Source organism: Leptonychotes weddellii, chromosome 10 (assembly GCF_054177405.1).
Source record: "Leptonychotes weddellii isolate Sample4059 chromosome 10, ASM5417740v2, whole genome shotgun sequence".
NCBI classification, from domain to species: Eukaryota; Metazoa; Chordata; class Mammalia; order Carnivora; family Phocidae; genus Leptonychotes; species Leptonychotes weddellii.
The window spans coordinates 23976586-24001276 of record NC_138378.1 but is presented as its reverse complement, the minus strand read 5'-3'; the positions used below and the strand labels follow the sequence as shown (position 1 = coordinate 24001276).

Below are 24691 nucleotides of genomic sequence, written 5' to 3'. Positions count from 1 at the left end.
TCAATGTGAGACAGGAGTCCATCAAAATCCTAAAGGAGAACACAGGCAGCAACCTCTTTGACCTCAGCCAAAGCAACTTCTTCCTAGAAACATCGCCAAAGGCAAGGGAAGCAAGGGCAAAAATGAACTATTGGGACTTCATTAATATTCTTTTTTTTAAAAAAAGGATTTTATGTATTTATTTGAGAGAAAGAGAGCATGAGTGCATGTGAGAGAGCACAAGAGAGTGAGCACACGAGTTGGGGGGAGCAGGAGGTAGAGGGAGAAGCAGACTCCCCACTGAGCAGGGAACCTGATGCTGGGACTCCATCCCAGGACCCTGAGATCATGACTGAGCGGAAGCAGACGCTTAGCCGACTAAGCCACCCAGGCGTCCCAATAAATTTTTTTAAAAAGAGAGAGCTGGAGCTCCTGGGCAGCTCAGTCGGTTAAGTGTCTGCCTTCCGCTCAGGTCATGACCCCAGGGTCCTGGGATAGAGTCCAGCATCCGGCTCCTTGCTCAGCGGGGAGCCTGCTTCTCCCTCTGCCTGCCGCTCCCCCTGCTTGTGCTCTCTCTCCCTCTGGCAAATAAATAAATAAAAACTATACAAACATTTATTTAAGTAATTTCTGCACCCAATGTGGGGCTCGAACTCATGACCCCAAGATCAAGAGTCGCACACTCTTCTGACTGAACCAGCCAGGCGCCCCTCTCACATAGTTTCTTGGTATATGGATGGTCCGGAAAAAAAAAAATCAAGCTGATGATTTAGCTTAAAGTTGTCCCAAAGTAGTAGTGGCAAAGATGTGTGACAGAAACAAATGAAGGAACAGACCTTTAAGTCATGACTCAACTAATATACTCAGATTAAGTTCCAAGGAAAATGCATAGCTCAGAGCCCCAAATCACAAAGACCACAAGGACATAAGGCACTATGAATTTAGGCCAGTTGAAACTGCAGACCAGAGATCCAGACTTCAAGGACTTCAAGTATCAGAATTATTAGAAACAATAATTTTAAGAGTAATTTGAAAAAATAAATTCATGAGATTTGAATTTTCCATCATCACGTGGGTATTACCTGACCCTTGTGAAGAAGCATTCCAGTGCTGGGTGGAAACGGTATATTCAGATCAGAGACTCAGTAGATCTGGAAGGTATAAATAAACTGTAGGAGCAGGTGGTTTAGATGCCTGTGTTTTACTGGCTCTCCTTCATCACACACTAATGATGTCACAGAGAATTGTTATGTGTAGAGAACAAAGGAGGAAAAGGAAAGCCAGGTCTGCGGAGTGGCTTACACCATATGCTAGCACTGGCCAGAAGTGATGCATTATAGCCTGATTTAGAAGTGGTCCTGAAATTGCACAGTGAGTAAGGGAAATCCTTTCTGTAGAAGGAGGGATGGTCCAAGGTGTGGATCCATAGTGATTCATGGACAGTGATAATGGATTGACTGGTGGACTAGTCAGTGTCTTAGAACAAGATTAGAAGTTAGGTGAAAATGAAGTGTGTGGTGGTTATGTGGGTGGGCCTCTCTGAAAGGGGACAGGGTGTGTAGATATTTTTATGCCATCAGAGGGAGATAAATAAAGCTCTCAATAACCAAGTGGACAAAATGACCCATCAGGAAATGGGCTTATGAAGCCAGCCTTTCAACAGCTTCTATTCCCAACCTTGAAGCAATTGGAGCAAAAAGGAGTCCTCACAGCTTACACTGGGCCAGCCGTTTTCCTACAGTGAGTTGGTAATATAGGGCTTTAGGGCCAAAGTTAGTGAGTAGTGAAATGGATGCTTTCACCTGAGGTGTCTGCTGTTGTAAAGAAAGGCTTTAGTGTCCTAGAAGCTACTCTTACAAATGCAACGATTTGGAATTTTGATTGTGACAATTTTTGCTGCTATCAAGAGGCAGGACGAACACAAGGGATGTCTCTAGTATATACCAAAGCACTTGTTGAGAAGACAGGACAATGGAAAGATCAGGGTTGGAATACTTAACTAAGTGCTTAAGGCTGTGCATAGGTCACCAGCAAACAAGGGACACTAAAAATGGGTTAAAACTGGTTGTGCAAATAATTTGAAATTTTGGGAAAAGCCCGAGGAGTTTATTGTTGGAAGTACTGACAATTTTCAGACTTATTTACACAGCTGTTTTTATCTAGAATTACACACTGACGGTGGGTGGATCACTGTGGTATTTTTAGTGTTTTATTGATATGACTTAGTCCATCCCTCTGAGGACGGGGCTGAGCGACCAAGAGGAAGCCAAGAGGAAGTCATGAGCTTTGATGAATCTCTCAGAGAAAGATCTACGTTTCCAGTTCCGAGTCAGACTTTTCATCTTCTTTATTCTCGGTGCTTATTTCAAAGCTAGGTGTAGTAAGACTTGTTACCAGGATATCAATAATATCTGTTTGAAAATTAGGTATGGGTGTGGGAGAAGTGATAGGAACTTTCTGGTTTGGAACACAGCAGAACTGATAATGTTGACATACTGTTTTTATCACTTTGTCAACTCTGCAGGTTTTCCTGCAGTATCCGGATTTGTGCCAGCATTTTTTTTCCACCACCATAGGCTAAATAACACAAGGAGAGACCATTATTTTAGGCTACTGATGCTCTCAGTTTTACAAGCATGACTGACTGTTTCTTTGGCATCCCATAACGACATCATGGGTCATAATTAGATTCTGGCTTTAAGACTCCCAGCTCAGGCCTGGTAAATACCACGTTTCTAAAAGTATCTTTTCCCAACCTCTTATGTGCCCATTTTTTAACTTTTCTGAAAGTGAGATGAATCTTACCATAAATGAAAAGAAACTTGCTAGTCACAAGGAATTGGAGCTTATTATAATGAAGCTACCTGGGCCTGTGTGAAGCTATCCACATAAAGAAAGTTCATCTTGTTGTCACTGTTGTTTGAGTTATTTGCATTGGTCATACCCCATGTGGTTAATTACTTTATATATTCAAATGAATATATAGAACATACTAGTAACAATAAAATGAATACCCAGGTGCCTGCATTCTCATTAAGAAGTAGAACGTTACTAAATACTTAGAATAGTGTAGGTATTCCTAAGTGAGATGCTTTGTTTGCTTCTTCAATTTTGTAATGTGCATATGAATCATGTAGTGATCTTGTTAACATGTAGATTCTGATTCAGTCGGTGGGGCAGGGTCTGAGTTTCTGCTTTTCTAACAATCCTCTAGGTGATGTCAGAACTGCTGCTCCAAGGATTACATTTTTTGGAGCTAAGTTTCAGGCTGTAAAAAAACCTCATGTGAATTTCATGCGTTTAATATTCAATAGTGTATTAATTTAATTCAACAGTGTTAATGTTTGTACATTCTGTGTTTTCCAACCAAATGCCATATTAGAATGAAAAATTTCATGTATTTAGAAATTAAATAATATGGTGAAAATGCAACTTAGATTAGAAGAATAGTAAAATAAAGTCAGAAATAATTAAGTCAGAAGAAATGAGATCAGAAAACTTCTGGAGAGACTGATTAGGAAAAAAGGGAAGACATCAAAAATGACAGCTATAGTGAAATGGTGACATCAAAACAGATACACCATATTGAAAATAACAGAAGAGAACTATCAACAACTATATACCAATAAAATTGAAAACCCAGATGCAATGGGGGTAAATCCTGAAAAATATTCCAGGGATGGCACAGGTAAGACATAAAAACTTGAATAAATCAATGAGTGTTAAGAAATTAAAATAACTAACAATGAGAAACCTCTTCTTCCCCAAAGCCTCAGCCCTGGATGATTTTTTAAATTTTGGTAAAATACATAGAGTATAAAATGTACCACCTTAACCATTTAGGGGTGTATAGTTCAGAGGCATTATGCACATTCACATTGCTGCATTACCATCCCCACCATCTCTCCCTTCACTGCAACACTGAAACTCTGTACCTGATAAAAAGTTACCTCCCATCCCCGTGACAACCATCATGCTACTTTCCGTCTCTCTGAATCTGACTACTGTAGGTACCTCACACCAGAGGACTCATATGGTATCTGTCCTCTTGTGACTGGCTATCTCACTTAGCATTTTGACTTTAGTGCTCATTCGCACTGTAGCCTGTGTCAAAATGCCCTTCCTTTTTAAGGCTGAGTATTATTCCATTGCATGTGCACACCACATTTTGTTTGTCCTTTCATCTGTCAGTGGACATTCTGGTTGCTTCTACCTTTTGGCAATTGTGAATTACACTGCTATCCTGATTTTAAAGGGGAGTTCTCCTAGTTTCACAGAAGATCAATCTAAGTATTATCTTATATAAAATATTCCAGAAAACAGGAGGGAAAAAGAATTATAAGTCCATTTTGTTTACAAATAGAGACTCAAAAATATCCTAATTAAAGTATTAGCTAACTGAATTCAGTAGTGTATTAAAATACATCATGATCATGTAGGATATAACTCCAACTGCAAAATATCATCCAACTTAGAAAATCTATCAATTTGTCAATGAAACTTACTGCCTGTGTAGAATTAAAGAGATAAATAATAGAGCTACTTTTTTTGACGCAGAAAAATGATTTGATAGAGTTCAATGCTTACTTATAATGAAAACTCTAGGCAAAGTGGGGAATAGAGGGAATTTCTTTGATTTGGTGAAGCTTATGTATCAAATTCTAGAGCTAATATTATCTCATGGAGAAATTCATTCCTGTTGAGGTCAGGAAAACAAACGTGCTATTATTGCTATTGTTTAAAATAATAGTGGTAGACCTGGTCAGTGCTTAAAGGGGGAAAAAAAAACAACCAAAATCAAAACCAAAACAAGAGTATTAGGATTGGAAGGAAAGATAAGATTGTCATCCATTCTAGCAGTCATGATTATAATATAAAAAGGAATCAACAAACTTAAATTAATGGTTACACTGATTTACAAGAATCAATAGCACTTCTCTACACCAACCATAACTAACTAAAAAGTATAATAAATATATAACATAGCTATGAAGTATCTTGTTTTAAATGAAGAATACTCAAGACCTCTATGGGATGTATTTTATTTTATTTTTAAAAATATTTTATTTATTTATTTGACAGAGAGAGACACAGCGAGAGAGGGAACACAAGCAGGGGGAGTGGGAGCGGGAGAAGCAGGCTTCCCGCGGAGCAGGGTGCCCAATGCGGGGCTCGATCTCAGGACTCTGGGATCATGACCTGAGCCGAAGGTAGACGCTTAACGACTAGTGAGCCGCCCAGGCGCCCCAGTGGGATGTATTTTAAAACTCAAACAGCAGATGTGATCTTGGATGGAATGACTTAATTATCATAAAGATTCACTTGCCCCTAAATTAATCCATAAATTTAATGCATTCTTTTTTTTTTTAAGATTTTATTTATTTATTTGAGAGAGAGAGAGAGAATGAGAGACAGAGAGCACGAGAGGGAAGAGGGCAGAGGGGGAAGCAGACCCCCCGCTGAGCAGGGAGCCCGATGTGGGACTCGATCCCGGGACTCCAGGATCATGACCCGAGCCGAAGGCAGTCGCTTAACCAACTGAGCCACCCAGGCGCCCCAAATTTAATGCATTCTTAATCAAAATCCCAGTGGGAGTTTTGGGAGACTTGATTATTTTACTTTAAGATTTATAATGAAGAATAAAGGCCACCAATAGCTAAGATTACTTAAAAAAATAAAAAGCAAGACAAAAGCTTGCCCTTCTAGACACTGACAAATTAGAAAGCCAAGGTATTACAAAAAATATAGTATTGTCAAAAGAACAAATAGACCAATAGAACAGAATAGGCAGCTGAAATAGGTACATGCTTACATGGGGAACTTAATATGCGGTAACAATTAGACTATGGCTCTATGGAGAAAGCATAGATTATTCAGCATATAGTGGTGGGAAAACTGGCTCACTCCATGAGAAAAATACAAAGTGAATTTACACATTTCATCTTGTGTCTTGAAGGACTGAATGTGAAAGGCATAGCAAAAAAGTTATTCGAAAATAATATCAGAGCTCAACATCACTTGGCATCAGGGAAATACAAATCAAAACCACAATGAGATACCACCTCACACTGGTCAGAATGGCTAAAATGAACAACTCAGGAAACGACAGATGTTGGTGAGGATGGGGAGAGAGGGGAACCCTCTTACACTGTTGGTGGGAATACAAACTGGTACAGCCACTCTGGAAAACAGTATGGGGGTTCCTCAAAAAGTTAAAAATAGAGTTACCCTGTGAACCAGCAATTGCACTACTAAGCATTTATCCAAGGAACACAAACATAGTGATTTGAAGGGGCACTGGCATCCTAAATAATGTCTACAGTAGTCAAACTATGGAAAGAGCCCAGAGTCCATTGACAGATGAATGGGTAAAGAAGATGTGGTATATATACACAATGAAATATTACTCAGTCATCAAAAAGAATGAAATCTTGCCATTTGCAACAATGTGAATGGAACTAGAGGGTATTATGCTAAGTGAAATAAATCAGTCAGAGAAAGATAAATACCATATGATTTCACTCATGTGGAATTTAAGAAACAAAACAGATGAACATAGGGGAAGGGAAGGAAAAATAAAATAAGATGAAAACAGAGAGGGAGGCAAACCATAAGAGACTCTTCTTAAAAAAGATTTTATTTATTTATTTATTTATTTATTTATTTATTTATTTATTTATTATTAGAGAGAGAGAGAGAACACAAGCAAGGGGAGTGGCAGGCAGAGGGAGAAGCAGGTTCCCCATTGAGCAAGGAGCCCAATGTGGGGCTTGATCCCAGAACCCTTGGGATCATGACCTGAGCCGAAAGCAGACACTTAAGCGTCCCAAGAGACTCTTAACTATACGAAACAAACTGCGGGTTGCTGGAGGGTAAGTGGGTGGGGGGTTGGGGTAATTGGGTGATGGGCATTAAGGAGGGTGCTTGATGTAATGAGCACCGGGTGTTATACGCAACTGATAAATCACTAAATTCTACCCCTGAAACTAAAATACAGTGTATGTTAATTAAATTGAATTTAAATAAAAAATTTAAAGAAAAGAAAATAATGTCAGAGATTCTCTTTGAGACATAAGAATGGGGAAGACTTCTTTAATAAAATCACTGAGCATAACCCACAAAGCAAAAAAATTGTTGAATTTGATTATACCAGAATTAAGTATTTCTGTTCAATGAATGACATATCATGGGCAAAAGTCTTAGGTAGATGACAGTTTGGGGGATAAAATACCCAGTGACTAAAGCTGACTGGGAAATAATATCAAAGATAAAGAATTCCTGCAGATCAGCAAGAAAGTATCACCTGCTCAGAAGAAATAATGGGCAAATGCTATGAATAGGCAATTAATTGAAGTGGAAAGAGTCACTTATTCACTCATTCAACAAATGTTTGTTAAGTGTTGACTACATATCAGACGCAGTTCAAGATACAGGAGGATACATCCATTAACAAAATAAACTAAAAGTCATGCTCTCATGGAGATATCAGTCTTTTCAGGAGACAATAAGTAAGACAGTGAGTAAGAGAAGAAAGTGATACTTTATTTAGATATAGTTAAATACAGATGATAAGCATTATGGAGAGTGGTGAAGCAGGGAGGGGTGGGCAGGAAGTGTGTGACTGGAAGGGAAGTAGTAAAAGACTTCATGGAGAGGATATGAAAGAGGGAGCTTTGAGACTAACTGTGGGAACGGGTTGGTGTACCAGGCAGAGGAAGCAGCAAGTACAAAGGCCCAGAGGGAGGGTCTATCCTGAAGTTTTGGGAAAACCATAAGGTAGTGATGCTGTCTACAGAGTAAGTTAGATGGAGAGTAATTGGAGAAATATAATGGAGGTTGAGATCACAGAGGGTCTTGCAGGTCACTGAAAGAAAGTCATTCATGTATTTTGATCACAGGATAAGAGAAATGCAAATTAAAACAATGGTGTGGTATTACTTTATACCCATGAGACCGGTAAAAATAATGTGAGTGTTGGAGGGATTATGGTGATATGGTGACCCTGGTGCGCTGCTGGTGAGAGGTGGGGAGATTTCCCTGCTTGTATAAATGTCACTGATTTTTATTCTTGTTCCTTAAACTTAGGAGTTGTCCAAGATAAAACATGAAGACTTTATGCTTCTTTCATCATCTCAACTATTCCTTCAAGGGGATGGCTTCAAGTTTCTATCTCTTACCAGAACCCTCAGACTTAAAACCCCAGAACATGTAATATTTCCTTCACTCCCCACATTCTCTGAGTTCCCATGATTCATGGATTGCTTTTACCAAATCTTTCACATCTGTCTTTTTCCTAGTCTCACCACCCTTACCAAGCTCAAAGCAGACACAATTGGTTCCATGTGGACCATATGGAATTGTCCCCGATTGTGTGTGGAATTGAGGCTGGAGAATTACTCAAATCCTAATAGCTAGCAATTTTTTACAGGCAGTGTCGTAAGAGGTACATAAGGGAGGAATTCAAGGAATAAAATATTTTACACTGACCTTTAACCTGGCCATTTGACTCCCAGGAATCTATTCATATAAATCCTTGTCCGAATATGTAAAGATACTTATACAAGTATGATCACTGATGTGTTGTTATAGAAAATTAGGAAATTATCAAGTGACTATCTTATCAGTGGGATTATCTTACAGTGGGATTTCACAACTTTACAAAGAATGAGGTAGATCTTTTGGTGATGATATAGAAAGATAATCCCAAAATACTATTAAGTGAACAAGAGAATGCTGCATAGCCTTGGATATAGTATGTTTACTTTTTGCTTTTTTTAATTTCTTTTTTTATTCAATTATAATAATGCTAAGTGAAATAAGTCAGAGAAAGGGAAATACCATATGATTTCGCTTATATGTGGAATTTAAGAAACAAAACAAATGAACAAAGAAAAGAGAGACAAACAAAAAACCGGACTCTAACTGTAGAGAAGAAACTGATGGCTTGTTGGTTATCAGAGGGGAGAAGGGGTGAGGGATGGGTGAAATAGGTGAAGGGGTTTAAGAGTACTTATCATGATGAGCATTGAGCAATGTATAGAATTGTTGAATCATTATACTATACACAGTATGTTTACTTTTTTTATAAGACAGAAATGTTTAGATTCCTTTTTATATGATTCTGTGCATACATCAAAATGTACCTTGAGAGAGAAATAACAAAGGAGAAAGCAGGGTACTTTGAGTAAGGAAATTTAAGTCCTCTTTAGTAGCAATTGCAAAGTTCTGTTGATGATTTTAGGTAGACTTTTAAAAGCAGTGATTACTAAAAGCCTGGGCTTTCACTGTCAAAGGGAGAAGGAAAGTCAATTCTATTTTTCACATAACAGCTCTGCAGATATTTTCTGACCTGTTCACCAAATTCCAGAATATTAGAAAAAAAGAAAGAACCTCATTTAAATCTATCTCAGGACTTTTAGAGCCAAAAAACCATAGGAAAGAGGGCTTTGGAGTCATTTTCAAGCTGACACTAACTGGAAAGAGAACTGATGTGCATCAAGCTCTCATCTGGTTCCTTAGGTGGCAACTTGGAATAGAGAACCCAAGACAACTCTGGATGTTGTGGTTGCCCCTGTCTATTGAGGACAACTTGTTCTACTCTTAGGTTCTACCCCTGCCAGGGACATGGGCCCAATGTGGGGGCCATGGAGCTGCCCAGGTTGGGGGGTACAGTACCATGTTGGACACTCCATGGTCCAGAGCCCATCCCACCTCCATTTTTGCAACCTTCCTGGGTTCTGATTACCTGGGATCACTTGTGGTGGGAACACAAGGGTAGAAAAAGCCAGGAGCAGGAGTCTCATGGTCCTTGGGAAGTAGGAGGCAGTGGATCCAGGAGTCCAGAACACTTGGTGCAGTTCAAATCTGATCTAGAGTTTTATTGGACTCTCTGGAGTGGGGGCAGATGGATGGGGCACTGAACTGGACACATATGGACAGATATGTAAAAGCTAATCCATATAGAACATCAGTCTGTTGGCTGGTGCATTGATTGAGCATCTGTTATAGGCACTGGGAGAGCATGCAGAAGATTATAAGTCACAAACTTTTAGGAAGTGACTGGGGACATGTAAAGGGAGGACTTGCATACCAAGCCATCTTCCCTGGCTTCCCCAGGCCTCTCATCAGGGTCCTGCCTTCTCTGCTCACAGTCCTGCTCACGCTAGCATAAGCCCGCATTTGAACTGTTTACTTGTTTGTCTCCCCATGCTAGACTGTGAGATTGCTGAGAATAAGGATTGTGTCTTTCATTTTTGAACCCCCCAAGGCACAAAGCATATTCTCAGTGAAGGTTGGTGGAAATAAACGGTAACAAACACATGCTAATCTATAGTCCAAATTCTTCACTTACATATGTGCCCAACAGGGGAAGTGACTTGCCCAAGATAATGGAGCTGGCTTGCTGAAGAATTTGGGGGAGATAATTTGTAATAGGACTCAAAGGGGGATATCCAATGTTATCAGAAAGGCTCCTTACCCAAGGCAGATCCACAGTAATTTGGGATGTTACTTTTGACAAGGGCACCCTGGAGGCCATTGGAGGTCCTGGAGTCATCCATGAAGGCCTTGACATTCAGATCTGCCTTTGGGATACAGAACCTTGATGTGACCCCTACAGTCGACCAGCTTTATCCTGCTTCCTCAGAGTTGCATTTTCACACCACATCGACTCTTGCTTCCTCTTGTTTACTTGGCCCTAAAAGTCCCTGTAGAGCTTTAGAAGGGGTTGCGGATTCTACTAGGATCAATGACCATACCTGCAGGAGAACAGTCTGCAGGAATTTACAGGGCTGGCATGTGGATAAAAAAAAAACTGTTCTCTTCTTGGATGACCCTGTGTGGAGTGCCCAGGATGGTGATGGGCTATTTCCAAATTAATTTTAGTTTAGTATGTTCTAACAGGCTGAACTCCCTTACTAGGACCTGGCTGCCCAGAGAGGTCAAGGGTATTCTGTAACTGACTTGGTCAAGCTGAGGTTAAGTGATGGAATAGGAGAAATTTCTACATAGGATAAAGAATAGCTCTTCTGGTTCCATCCAAGCATAAAAAACTTACGTTTTAAATGTTATGAATGGTGTGTCTCCATGTCCTGATGATGAAGAGATCCTTGACCCTTTCCAAATGGAAGGCTTTGAGAAAACCATTCTTCATCCTGCTACAGAAAAGCAGAAACAGGGGTGCCCAGGTGGCTCAGTTGGTTAAGTGGCTGCCTTCGGCTCAGGTCATGATTCTAGGGTCCTGGGATCGAACCTCACATCAGGCTCCCTACTCAGCTCTCCCTCTCCCTCTGCTGCTCTCCCTGCTTGTGCTCTCTCTCTCTCTGTCAAATAAATAAATAAAATCTTAAAAAAAAAAAGAAAAGCAGGAACATCTGAATTACCCCACCCCAATTCATAGTCTGCCCCAATGTCATTGAATGTCACATTCTCAGAAGGGATTTCTCTGAATACTCATAACTGAATAGGAGAGGCCCTCCTATTCAAGTTGTCATTTGGTCTGAGTGCCTTTCTTATTTCATTTGTATTAGCAATCACAAATTATGTATGTTTTCGCTTGTTTATTTTCCACTTTCTTTGCTAGACCATAAGCTTCATCAGATCAGGTAACAAGCCTGTCATCTTCAGCATTATAGCTCCAGTGTCAACCACATGTCTTTCAATAAAATCGCTATTTAGAAAATATTTGTTGAATAAATTAATGAAATTAGCCCTTTTTTGGCCTTAGTTTTCTCATCTACAAAATGTGATAGGACTAGTATCTATGTCACAGGGGTTTTGTTTTGTTTTAGTGCTGCTAGGTTTGAGTAGCGTTTTATTCTTAGAATTCAAATTTAGTTGTTAAATTCCCAAGAAGGAAAATAGAGCTCCTGATATTGTAACATCTGAAGTTTAGAGAGAATGGTATCAGCAGGTAGCTCATAATTATTTAGAACAAAAACTGGTTGGATAAGGGATACTTGGCTGGGAACTTTCTGCAAGACTCTGGCCAATAGTCTGGGTTTAACTGTGCTTGCTGTTATAAGCTCTTCTTGTTCAGGATAAGATTTTCTTACAAGTTCCCAAAACCTGAGATTATCAAACCATGATGGGGAGCTCAAGGCTCCTCACCTTGTTGAGTCACCAAGAAGGTGGAGTTGTGCAAAGATCAAAACCAATATGGAGTCCTCAAGGACTTCTACGTGGTCCTTTGGAATGGACCTCTTGAAAGAGGTAACAAAAAGGTATGCAGTGGAACTGATCTTGAGCTCTGTCCTCTCAATGGTGCTTATACTGGAGCATTTATTTGAGATTTTTTTTTTCTTGTACTTTTCTAGGTCCTCCTCTCCTCTCCTCCTCTCCTCACACACATATCCTCAGGAAAGTAAATATTATCATGTAGGGTTCAGCTACCTCCTGGATAGGCCCTTGGATTGCCAAATATGATCAGATCTTGGGTCAAGAAAATAAGCCCATGAAGGGATGACTGGCTGGCTCGGTCATAGGAGCATGCGGCTCTTGATCTCGGGGTTGTGAGTTTGAGCTCCATGTTGGCTGTAGAGAGTAAATAAATAAAACATTAAAAAATCTATTTTAAAAAAAAGAGAAGAAAAGAAGTCCATGGAGCTTGCAAATCAGCAGGGTTGTCTTTGTCATCTAGCCCTTAAGCAAAGGAGACAGAAGGATTCCTCAGAGCGTTCCTCTGGCCCAGCTGCATTCTAGGGCAGGGTATCAGACAGAAGGCTTTTTTGTCTGTTTATTTATTTATTTAGAGGAGTGGTTATTTTATTTTTAACTGAAATACGTGACATATAATATTGTGTAAATGTAAGGTGTAGAACATGTTGATTTGATACATTTATATATTGTGTAATATGATTGCCATTTTAGTGATAGCACCTCTATCATGTCACATAATTTCCTTTTTTTGGTGGAACTAGTTAAAATCTAGTCTCTTATCAAGTTTGATGGCTATAATACAATACTGTTGTCTATATTCACTATATTGTGCATTAAATCTCCAGGACTTAATATTTACCTACTAGTTGCAAGTTTGTGCCCTTAAACAGTATCTCTCCTGCCCCTGGTAACCCAACCCGCAGCCCCTGGTAACCACTATTTTACTTTCTGCTTTTAAAAAATTTGACTTTTATTTAGATTCCACATATAGGTGATATCATACAGTATTTGTCTTTTCCTATCTCACTTATCTCACTTAGCATAACGTCCTCAAGGTCCATCCATGTTTTGCAAAAGGCAGGACTTCCTTCATTCTTATGGCTGAATAATATTCCATCGTATACATACACCACATCTTCTTTACCCACTTGTCCATTGATGGACACTTAGATTGCTCACTTCCATATGCTGGCTACTGTGAACAACGCTGCAATTAAAATGGAAGTACAGATGTCTCTTTGAGATCCTGTTTTCATTTCCTTTAAATACATACCCAGAATTGGAATTGCTGGATCATATGGTAGTTCTATTTCAGATGTTTTGAGAAACCTCAATATTGTTTTCCACAGTTGCATTCCTACCAACAGTGCACAAGGGTTCTCTTTTCTCCAGATCCTCACCAACCCTTATTAACTCTTATCTTCTTGGGGATGGCCATGTTAGTGTGAGGTGATCTCATATTGTGTTTTTGAGTTAAATTTCCCTGTTGGTCGGTGATATTGAGTGCCTTTTCATGTATGTGTTGGCCATTTGTATGTCTTCTTTGGAAAAATGTTTTTGTTCAAGTCCTTTGCCCATTTCTTAATCTGTTTTGCTACTGAATTGTTGTATGTTCCTCATATATTTTGGATATTAATCCCTTGCCAGATAAATGATTTGCAAATATTCTTTCCCATTTCATAGGTTTCCTTTTTATTTTGTTGACAGTTTCTTTTGCTGTGCAGAAGAGTTTTAGTTTGATGTAGTCCTGTTTGGTGATTTATGATTTTGTTGCTTGGACTTTGGTATCACATCCAACAAATCATTGCCAAGACCACTCTCAAGGGGGTTTTCCCCCTTGGTTTTCTTCTAGGAGTTATACAGTTTCAGGTCTTCAATTTCAGTCTTTAACCTATTTTGAGTTCATTTTTGTGAGTGGTGTAAAATAGGGGTCCAATTTCATTTTTTCTACAGATAGTTACCCAGTTTTCCCAGAACCATTTAATGAAAACGCTATTCTTTCTCCATTGAATATTCTTCATTGGGGCTCTCTTGTTGAATATTTGTTGACCATATATTTGGGGGCTTAATTCTGTGGTCTCCATTCTGTTCCATTGGTCTATGTCAGACAGACGTTTACAACCAAAGATGAGTTAGTAATAAATGGGATGCATTTATCTGAAGTGTCTTCTATTCTATAAAGAAATTCTTAGTGTCCTGGTAGCTGTTGGTCAAAAAAATTATGGAGCTACTTATGTTGAACAAGAAGGCAAGTATAAAACAAGGAATTCACCAGATACTTTTCAAACTCTTTGGCCTAGATGGAGAGAATAGTACCTTGACATGGGACACTAGCAAAGCAGGTACAAAAGAAATGGAAAAATGTTTTTCTTGGATGAAGTAATTTGATATTTGATGTTTCAAAAAATTATTGAGGAAATTTTCATGGGAAACACTGGAAGTTTTCTAAGTTTTATTCTATTATATTGATCGATTATTGTTTTGTTTTGAATTACATATTGGTGAGGGTGGAACACCACTGTATTGTCAGTGAGTACTTTGGGCACCTCAAAGTCTTAATCCAGACTTGTAAGGACAGAGATGAATGACAGCAGAGAGGAGGTCATGTGCCTTAATGGACCCATGAAAGAGAGACTGGAATTAACAATCCCGGGCCTGACAAGTCCCAAATTTCTTCTGCTTCACTCTAAATTTTTGTTTGCCTCATGATGGCTAATGGTACATACTCCAAAACATCATTTCTTTCTGAACCAGCGCTTACAATTCAGCATTTCCTGATAGGTGCTTGGGTTGGTCTGTGTGGTTGAGAATCTGTCTTGCTTGGAATGCAGCAATAGTCACCATTTTTACATGGCTTTTTCACCTGTTCACCAGATTTGCAGTTTTTCCTTCAGTGTCCTTTTATGATCCAGCAAGATTTTTGGCCCCCGCAGACTGAAAAGAGTAAAGAATGTCAATTATCTCAAGATATTGATGCTTATAGTTGTAACAATTAGAATGACTATATTTGTAATCTTCACAATAACCCTGTGTTCAGTAGGAGAGATTGTGTAAGCAAAAAAGATTTGATATATACCATATTTCTTATTGTCAATTTCTTATTGTCAAGCATCTTATTGTCAATATCAAAAGAACTTGCTAGCCAGCAGGAGCTGTAGTTTTTTGGTTTTTTTTTTTTTTGGTAAGAAGTTGTGTGATTATGTAAAATTAGCTGAGCAGAGTAGGCTAATTGAATTCTGTTGCAGCAGAGTTATTTGCATTTATCATACCACAGGTATAGAAGTTTCTGCTTGAACGGATCCACAAATGCCACAGAAATAATTGCTCTAACAGGCAATAATGAAACAAAAATCAGTGTTTTACTTGGCCATTTCAGAAATACAGCTATAGTAGATTATTACTGATTCTCACACTCGAGCATGCATCACAACTCCCCAGATGGCTTGTTAAGACAGAGACTGCTGGCCCCACCCCAGGATTTCTGATTCAGTATGTCTGAGATGGGGCTTGAAAATTTGCATTTCTAAAAAACTATGAGACTTTGATGAAAGAAATTGAAGAAGACACAAGTAAATGGAAAGATGTCCTGTGTTCAGAGATTGGAAGAATCAATTCTGTTAAAATGTCCACATTACCCAAAACCATCTAAAGATTCAATGCAATCTCTATTAAGAAAATACCAATGGCATTTTTCACAGAAATAGAAAAAGCAATTCTAAAATTCATATGGGACCACAAACAACAACAACAACAACAACAAAACAAACCCCACAAAAAAACACCCAAATAGCCAAGGCAATCCTGAAAAATAACAAAGCTGGAGGCATCATACTTCCTGATTTCAACTATATTACAAAGCTATAGTAATCAAAACAGTATGGTACTGGCATAATGGAATAGAATTGAGAGCCCAGAAATAAATCCCTACATATAAGGCCAACTAATGTTTGACAAGGGAGGCAAGAACACTCAGTGAAGGAAGGATAATCTCTTCAACAAATGGTGTGGGGAAACTGGATGTCTATATGCAGAAAAATGAAATTGGTCCCTTATCTTACACCAATCACAAAAATGAACTCAAGATGAATTAAAGACTGAAAGTGAAGACCCGACACTCTAAAACTCCTAGAATAAAACCTAGAGAAATATCTCCTTGACATTGGTCTTGGCAATGATTTTTGGATAGGACTTCAAAAGCCCAAGCAACAAAAGCAAAAATCAACACATAGGATTACATCAAATGAAAAATCTTCTGCATGGCAAAAGAAACTATCAACGAAATGAAAAGGCAACCTATGGAATGGGAGAAAATACTTGTAGATCATATAATTGGTAAGGGGTTAATATCCAAAATGTATAAAGAACTCATATAACTTAGTAGCAAAAAAAAAAAAAATACAAACACAAAACAACAATCCAGTTAAAAAATGAGCAAAGGACCTAAACAGTTTTCTAAAGAAGACATTGAAATGGCTAAGAGGTACCTGAAAAGTTGCTCCACTTCACTAATTATCAGGGAAATGCAAATTAAAACCAAAGTGAGATATCACTTCACACCTGTTAGAATGGATACTAAAATAAGAGATAACAAGTGTTAGAGAAGATGTGAAGAAAAAGGAATCCTTGTGCACTGTTGGTGGGGATGTAAGTTGTTATTGCCACTATGGAAAACAGTATGGGGTTTTCCCCCAAAATTAAAAATAGAACTCATATGATCCAGCAATTCCAATTCTGGGTATATATCTGAAGAAGAGAAACCACTATTGTGAAGAGATATCTGTACTCCTATGTTCATTGCATCATTAACCACAACAGCCAAGATATAGAAATAACAGCCATGATACACAAGTGTAAGTGTCTAGCAACAGATGAATGGATAAAGATCATACACACACATGCACACACACACACACACACACAGAGGAATATTATTCAGCCATGAGAAAGAAGGAAATCCTGCCATTTGCTACAACATGGATGGATCTTGAAAGCATTATGCTAAGTGAAATAAGTCAGACAGAGAAAGACAAATACTGTATGATCTTACTTATATGTGGAATCTAAAAGCATCAAACTCATAGAAACAGAGATTAGAATGACGGTTACCAACGGGTGGGAGAAATGGGGAGATGTTGTTCAAAGGGTACAAACTTCCAATTATAAGATAAATAAGTTCTGGAGATATAATATACAGCATGGTAATTATAGTTAACAATACTTAATTAAATACTTGAACATTGCTAAGAGAGTAGATCTTAAATGTTCTCACCACACACACACACACAAAGGAAATTATGTGACATGATGGACATGTTAGTGAACTCTGTGGTGGCTATCATTTTGCTATAAGTGTATCAAGTCAACACATTATATACTTTAAGCTTACACAACATCATATGTCAATTATATCTCAATAAAGCTGGAAAAATTTGCATTTCTAACAAGTTCCCAGGTGATGCTGATGGTGGTGATTGGGAGAACTAGGATCCTATAGACACAGTCTATAACATATCTGGAGGAAATGTCCACACATTAATAAATTCTGGAAGGGCAAAAACCAAGAATTGTACAGAAACTCTGAGGATGGAATATCCCCACAGTTAGATGAAAATACGTTTCCTTTTAATTTTGAAATGTTTGTGAAAGGCCTATTGGTCACTTCACAGAAAACAGATGGGGAGACATAGAATTTCCCAAGTTTTATTGGATAGAGTACATTTAATTGACAAGTTTTGCCTTGAGACATTATCACTTGTTATCCCTAAACTGTCAAAATTTGGCTGTTAATTGTTAAGTGAATCTGAACAGGTTTTCTAATAACACATTTTAATTAAGAAAGATTAAAAAATTGATAAATGCAACTGATATCATTGTATATTTCATTGGGTCTTGATGTTTTATTATCAATCTTAAAAGTTCCCAAAGGGTCATATATAGTTTTAAAAATATTTTTTAACTTGATCCAATACTTAACTAACAATGGCTGAAATCTGCTCCTCTATACACTTTAGTGATACCACATATCATTTCAAATGAAAGAAGATATTCAGGAATCAGGTTGGATATTGAAAAAAAAAGGATAGAAGGACAAATAGGAGGAAATCTAGATAAAAATTACAGAAGGCATAAATCTAGAAGCTGTATATAACGAACTTATGCTTGAGTTTTTAAAGTAAAAATTTAACTCAAGCATAACACGTTCCAGAAACATGCACCAAGTATTGATGTGCAACTGAATGGATCATCATAAAACTACTCATGTAATCAGCACTAGAAAGCCCCTCCATGTCTTCCTGCAGCCATTAATATTCCTCTCCTCCCCCATTCCCCTCACTGCCCAAGGTAATCCCACCCTGACTTCTAATATCATGTGGTAGGTCAATTGTGAAAAAGGCCCCAGATTTTCACCCTCTTTTGGATCCACACCCTTTGCTCTATAATTTCATGATTCTCTTCCATTATGGTTGAGGGGATCTGCCCCACCATTTGACTCTGGGCATATCCATGTGACTTAGTTGTTAGCAAATATAATTTCTTATATAGGTCAAAGTTTATTTAGCAATGTGCTGTTTGGTTTCCAAACAAATGAGTTATTTGCTGTTCTTTTATTATCAATTTCCAATTTTATTGGTTATATTGGAGATATTATATTTATGATATTATTTGATTTAATGTAGCTTTCTTTGTGGTCATATATGTGAGATATTTTTGTAAATTTTGTAAAATTTTTGTGTTCTCAAAACAAAGCTTACTCTCTGTTGGGCAGAGAAATGTCCTCATATAAATATAAATATCTAATAGCTTAAGTTTATTCAATACATTGGTCAGATCTTCAGTGTGTTGTTATCAGTTAAGTGTTAAAATTGGGTTAAAGATCTTCAAATGCCATTGTTCACTTAATTATTCCTCTCTGAAGTACCACCATTTGCTGTTTTTCTTTTTTTTAATTTTTAATTTAAATTCAGTTTAATTAACATATGGTGTATTATTAGTTTCAAAGGTAGAATTTAGTAATTCATGAGTTGCCTATAACACCCAGTGCTCATTGCATCAAGTACCTTCCTTAAGGTTACCCCATCCCCCCACCCACCTCCCCTCCAACAACCCTCAGTTTGTTCCCTAGAGTTAAGAGTCTCTTATGGTTTGTCTCCCACTCTGATTTGTTGTTTTTCAAATCTGGAAGCTGAAATTGTAAGTGCCAAAGGTTCTTATGACCCAGTTATTTCTTTTACCAGTACATAACCTGCCTCTTTATCAATTATTATATATTTTGCCTTAAATTCTTCTTTGCCACATATTAAGATTGCTACTTCAGCTTTCTTTTAGTTTATATTTGCCTGGTATGGCACTTCAGTATCTTAATCCATATCTTTTTAGATCAAGCATGTCTGTGTCTTTTAGATTACCTGTTGTTTGATCTTCCCTTCTCATTTGAAAGCCTAAGCCTTTATCTAGTGAGTTTAATTCATTTACATTAATTGTAATTAAAATTACATTAGGATTTATTTCTGCTATCTTATATTTTCTACTTGTTTTTTTATTTACTATTTTTGATTAGATAAGGGTTTTTTTCCCAGCTGGTTTAAAATGTGCTCATTTTATTTTTATTCTTATGCTGTTAGCAATAACATGAAGCCCATGTCCATGATAATCTATCTTTATTGATTACTGAAACTTGTCTATAATTATACCTTACTTTTAACAAGGCAAGTACCTCAGCAATGTTTTCATATTCCTGGCCTTTCTCTCCACTGACCCTTGGCCATCCCCTCCTGAATCACATTAATTATCTAAAACTTATGGGAATTATGGGATACATTTTCTTTGTCTATACCCCCCAAGTCTAGTTTTTTTCAAATCAACTAAAAAATTACAAACTAATTGATAATTCTTACCTCTCATATCATTTCCACCTTTCTCCTGGATTCATTTCTTTATTTGAGTTCTTCCTCCAAGAGTGTTTTCAAAATGTGTCTTTGTGTGGCAAACATTCTTAGGCCCTCTAGCTTGAGAATATTTTTGTTATACTTCTATATTTAAATAGCAGTGTAAATGAATATAAGATTTCTAGGTCATGTTTCTTTTCCTTCACTATTTAAAGTATTTATTTTCCTTTCATATCAGTGTTACAGTTGAGAAGTTGCCACAACCTTGATTTTTCTGGGTTTATGTAAAGAATGTTCATTTGGGTCTTCTAAAGTTTTTTTGCCCTGGACAGTGAGTGATTTCTTCTGGCTATGTTTTTTGTTTTTTTTTTAAAGATTTTATTTATTTATTTGAGACAGAGAGAATGAGAGAGAGAGAGCACATGAGAGGGGGGAGGGTCAGAGGCAGAAGCAGGCTTCCTGCAGGGAGCAGGGAGCCCTATGTGGGACTCGATCCTGGGACTCCAGGATCATGACCTGAGCCGAAGGCAGTCGCTTAACCAACTGAGCCACCCAGGCGCCCTCTTCTGGCTATGTTTGATCCAAAGGAGACATGGAATAAGTACTCATGAAAAACAAAATCATAAACTTACTCTACCTAGCAAGTCCACCTCTAGGAACTTACTTTAAAATTTTTGTCCAAGTAAGTAAAAATAACTGTGCAAAAAGCCAGTTGCAGTTCTATTTGTCTTATCAAAGATCTGGAAAGATCACATTTTACCCTGAATAAGGGTTAGATGTACAAATTATGGTCTGTCTACATGATGGAATAGTATGTGCGTCCTAGAAGCAATGAGGTTAATTTTTATGTGCCGACAAGGAAGTTGTCTACCATGTATTGAATAAAAACATTTTAGAGCTATATATAGTTACTTTTTTTGGTTAAAAAAAAAGAACTATAAGCACACACATACTTATATGCATTTAATTGTACCTTGTCTAAAAATTATCCAGGCCTTCATATATAGTAGTTTCACAGCTCTGGCCACTTGTTTATAAAATCTTATTATAAATCATTAGCAAAATCACAGGTTTTTATAGTTGGAAAGGAGCAGAAAGGACTGTGCTCTCTTCCACATGACTGCTCTGCAGATATTTTCATTCCAGACTAGAACAAGATTTTATATGGAGAGATAACAGAACTTAGTGTCTGAGAAGGCCTTCAGGACTCATGATCTGGTAGGGACTGGAAAGACAGCTGAAGTCAAGCAGTTGCTCAGTTGGGTCCTTGGGACATTGGTGCAAAGTACCAAGGCAATTTTGGACGCTGAAGTTACACCTGAGTATGAGAAGGACTTTTTGGAAGACATCCTGCCCTACTCCATGGATCTAGGGTTCCTGGCTAGATACATATTCCCAGTATGGGGTCTCAGGTCTGTCCTGGGAGTACATTCTGATAAGGTCAAGCAGATTTCAGGCACCCCTGAAAACCTCGTCTGAATGGACAGAAAGGTAATAAACCTTCATGGCCAGTTCCCCATCCGAGCTCTCTTCCTTTTTCTTTGGTTCTGGTTACCTGGCTGCATCTGGAACAGGATCAAAAATACAATAAGGGTCAGGAGCAAGAATTTCATAGTCTTTAAGAAGGATGTGGCAGATCCAGGAGTCCAGAACATTCTGCGGTGGGGCTCTGGACTCAGGTTTTTATTTGCCTCCATTGGGCGGGGTTCAAGGGGTGGGTCATGGGCAATGAAACAAAAAGAGGTACAAAGGAACGTTGACCTGTAGGCCAGAATCATTAATTGATAATTCACTACTCAGAACCCTGTTCTGAGGGGAGGCAGAAGAATAGAAGAGAAGGTGAAAATATCAGGGCAGTATATAAAGAGAGAATCCACACATCAGGGGGGTCTTCCTTGCCCCCTCCCCCACCCCACTCATGGGAGTGTTGCAATGTCTCTGCTCTTGGTGCTTCCCCTCTAAATTAGTCCTCATCGCACTGCATTGGGACCAACTGAAAACTCTTTCCCTTTGTACTGTGTTTCCAGGGTCAGGGGCTTAAATTAAGAGGGACACGGAAAAGAATCGTTTAGTGAAGTGAATAAACACATTTTTATACAATGCATAACACCCTGGAAACTCTTATAATCAGGATCTTTGGAATCAAGTAGGTCAGACTTCCTTCTTTTATGGATGGAACAATGAGGTCAAGGAAGGAGTGACTAGCAGGCAGGATAACTGGGGAGAGGACTCTCACAACAGTGTCTGAGATAATCAGACATGCCATATTTCCAGGGCAGATGAGGTGCAAAGAGGATCCTTCTGAGATGGGCATCCCAGGAAAGAGTACAGTAACTTCTATGACTACCTCAACATACAGAGCTGACTTTGGACCCAGCTGGCACACCAGATACAGCTCAGTCTTTTCTCTTTAAGGCTTCATTTCTGCCTCGTATCAACCCTTTCAGGAATGAGTCATAGAATCCTATACATACCTGCTTGGTCATAGAAGTACTAATAAATCTTCAGAGGAAGCCCCTGATGTTCTCGGTCTGAATGTTTCCAGATGGTTTATTTCTTCTGGTCATTTGGGAGGGGCTGTTTCTTTCTAGGCTTAATGGATTATGGTCAGAAATTAGGGCCTGTTATTCTTCAGTTTGGGGAATTTTGTAATTTCTTTCCGCCAATAAACCAGGTTCTTGGTAATAATCTGGGACAATGTCCATTATTAAATTAAGCTTTTTTACTGTTAATCAAATTCTAATATTCTTACTTAACTTCTATTTACATGAACTATGAAATACTCACATAATTGTATTAAAATCCCCCAAGTGTAACTAAGCATTTAATCAAATTCTTCTTATATTAGATTTTACATTACAAATTAATTTTGTTGCTTTATTTTATGGGGCATAAATTTTTTTTTTAAGATTTTATTTATTTATTTGAGACAGAGAGAATGAGAGACAGAGAGCATGAGAGGGAGGAGGGTCAGAGGGAGAAGCAGACTCCCTGCTGAGCAGGGAGCCCGATGCGGGACTCGATCCTGGGACTCCAGGATCATGACCTGAGCCGAAGGCAGTCGCTTAACCAACTGAGCCACCCAGGCGCCCTATGGGCATAAATTTTTATGACTGTCACAACTTCTGTGTAGATCGTGAAATTTATTTTTATTTTTAATTAACATACAATGTTATATTAGTTTCAGGTGCACAATATAGTGATTGAACAATTCTATATAGTACTCAGTGCTCATCATGACAAGTGAAGATTGTGAAATTTACTTAGTCGTGTCCTTGAATTCCACTTTGACCTTTTCTTTTTTAAGATTTTATTTATTTATTTGCCAGAGAGAGAGAGAGAGAGAGAGTGAGCACAAGTAGGGGGAGTGGCAGGCAGAGGGAGAAGCAGGCTCCCTGCTGAACAAGGAGCCTGATGCAGGACTCGATCCCAGGACCCTGGGATCATGACTTGAGCTGAAGGCAGACGCTTAACCAATTGAGCCACCCAGGCAACCCATTCACTTTGACTTTTGTATTCTGGCTGTGCATCTGATTTAGCATTTGCAGTTCTTTCAATAATTTATAAAAAATTATTGTACTGCACTTCTGACTTCCAGAATTGCAGGTGAGAAGTTTGATGTCAGTTTGATTCTTTTTCCTTTGTTAGTATCTTCTATTCTTTTGCCTGGAAGCTTCTGACACGAACTTTGTATCCTGAAAATGTAGATTTTTTTGTTGTTGTTTTACAAGTTTATGTCTAGCTGTGTGCTTTCTCTCAGGATATGTGTGGGACTTGGTGAATCCTTTCAATGTTAAAAACTCACATTTTTCTTCAGTTTTGAGAAATTTCCTTCTACTATGTTTCTAATTATAACTTCTACATGCTCCTCTTCTAATTCTTGAGCTCATTATTTGGAGAGGTAGCATGGAAGTGTTCTTTAAATGATCTGGGACAATCTTTCTACTTTTCCCTCCTGGAGTGTGTAGCAGAAGTCTTCCCATGAAAGCATGAGGAAAGTACAGGAAGCATTCCCCCTGCTAACAATTTTAATTTTGTTGTATTTTATTTTGCATTGTAAAATATCTCTTCCATTTTATCATGGAGACCACCAGTTCAGTTCTTCTTGTGACCATCCTTTGTTTACTTCTTTTAATACAATTTTAAACTGACTATATTGCTTTGAGATCTGGATGGTATTTTTTGTGTGTGCTCCATTATGTGAAAAAAATTAAATTTTTATCTGATTCTTCCATTAACTGCACTTCAAAGATAATGTAGTAGGAGTAAACTGTTCTTGTCTGTACAGCATGTCTCTTGGGGGAACTGCCTCCCTCAGTGAACCTGCTAATCACAGGACTGTAACCTTATAACTGCTGGTGAGGACACATGAGCTGTAATGTGTGAATGGTTTTTCTGTGTGGAATTAAGATCTCAAGCAGAGAAAACATGGAGACTGGAGGTCACATGTCCTCATGCGAGAGGGATGGGGATGCAAAATTGTGGCCTTCCCAGCTCCGGGGAGGGAGATGTGCTCTCTCACCTTGTCTCATATGACACAGAATTACTCAAATATAAGTCGGTTCAGATTTGGGGCATCAAAAACAGATGAGGGGCACCTGGGTGGCTCAGTCGGTTAAACATCTGCCTTCGGCTCAGGTCATGATCTCAGGGTCCTGGGATTGAGCCCC

General features: G+C 38.3%; 1 protein-coding gene across 1 annotated transcript; it reads right to left on the bottom strand.

The window, feature by feature from the left end:
• Nucleotides 1–2289: 2289 nt before the first annotated feature.
• Nucleotides 2290–9782, bottom strand: DEFB118 (defensin beta 118). The gene is given in 3 exon segments (XM_006752351.1): nucleotides 2290–2544; nucleotides 2546–2556; nucleotides 9725–9782. Coding segments are annotated over 3 exon segments (324 nt in total).
• Nucleotides 9783–24691: the final 14909 nt, after the last annotated feature.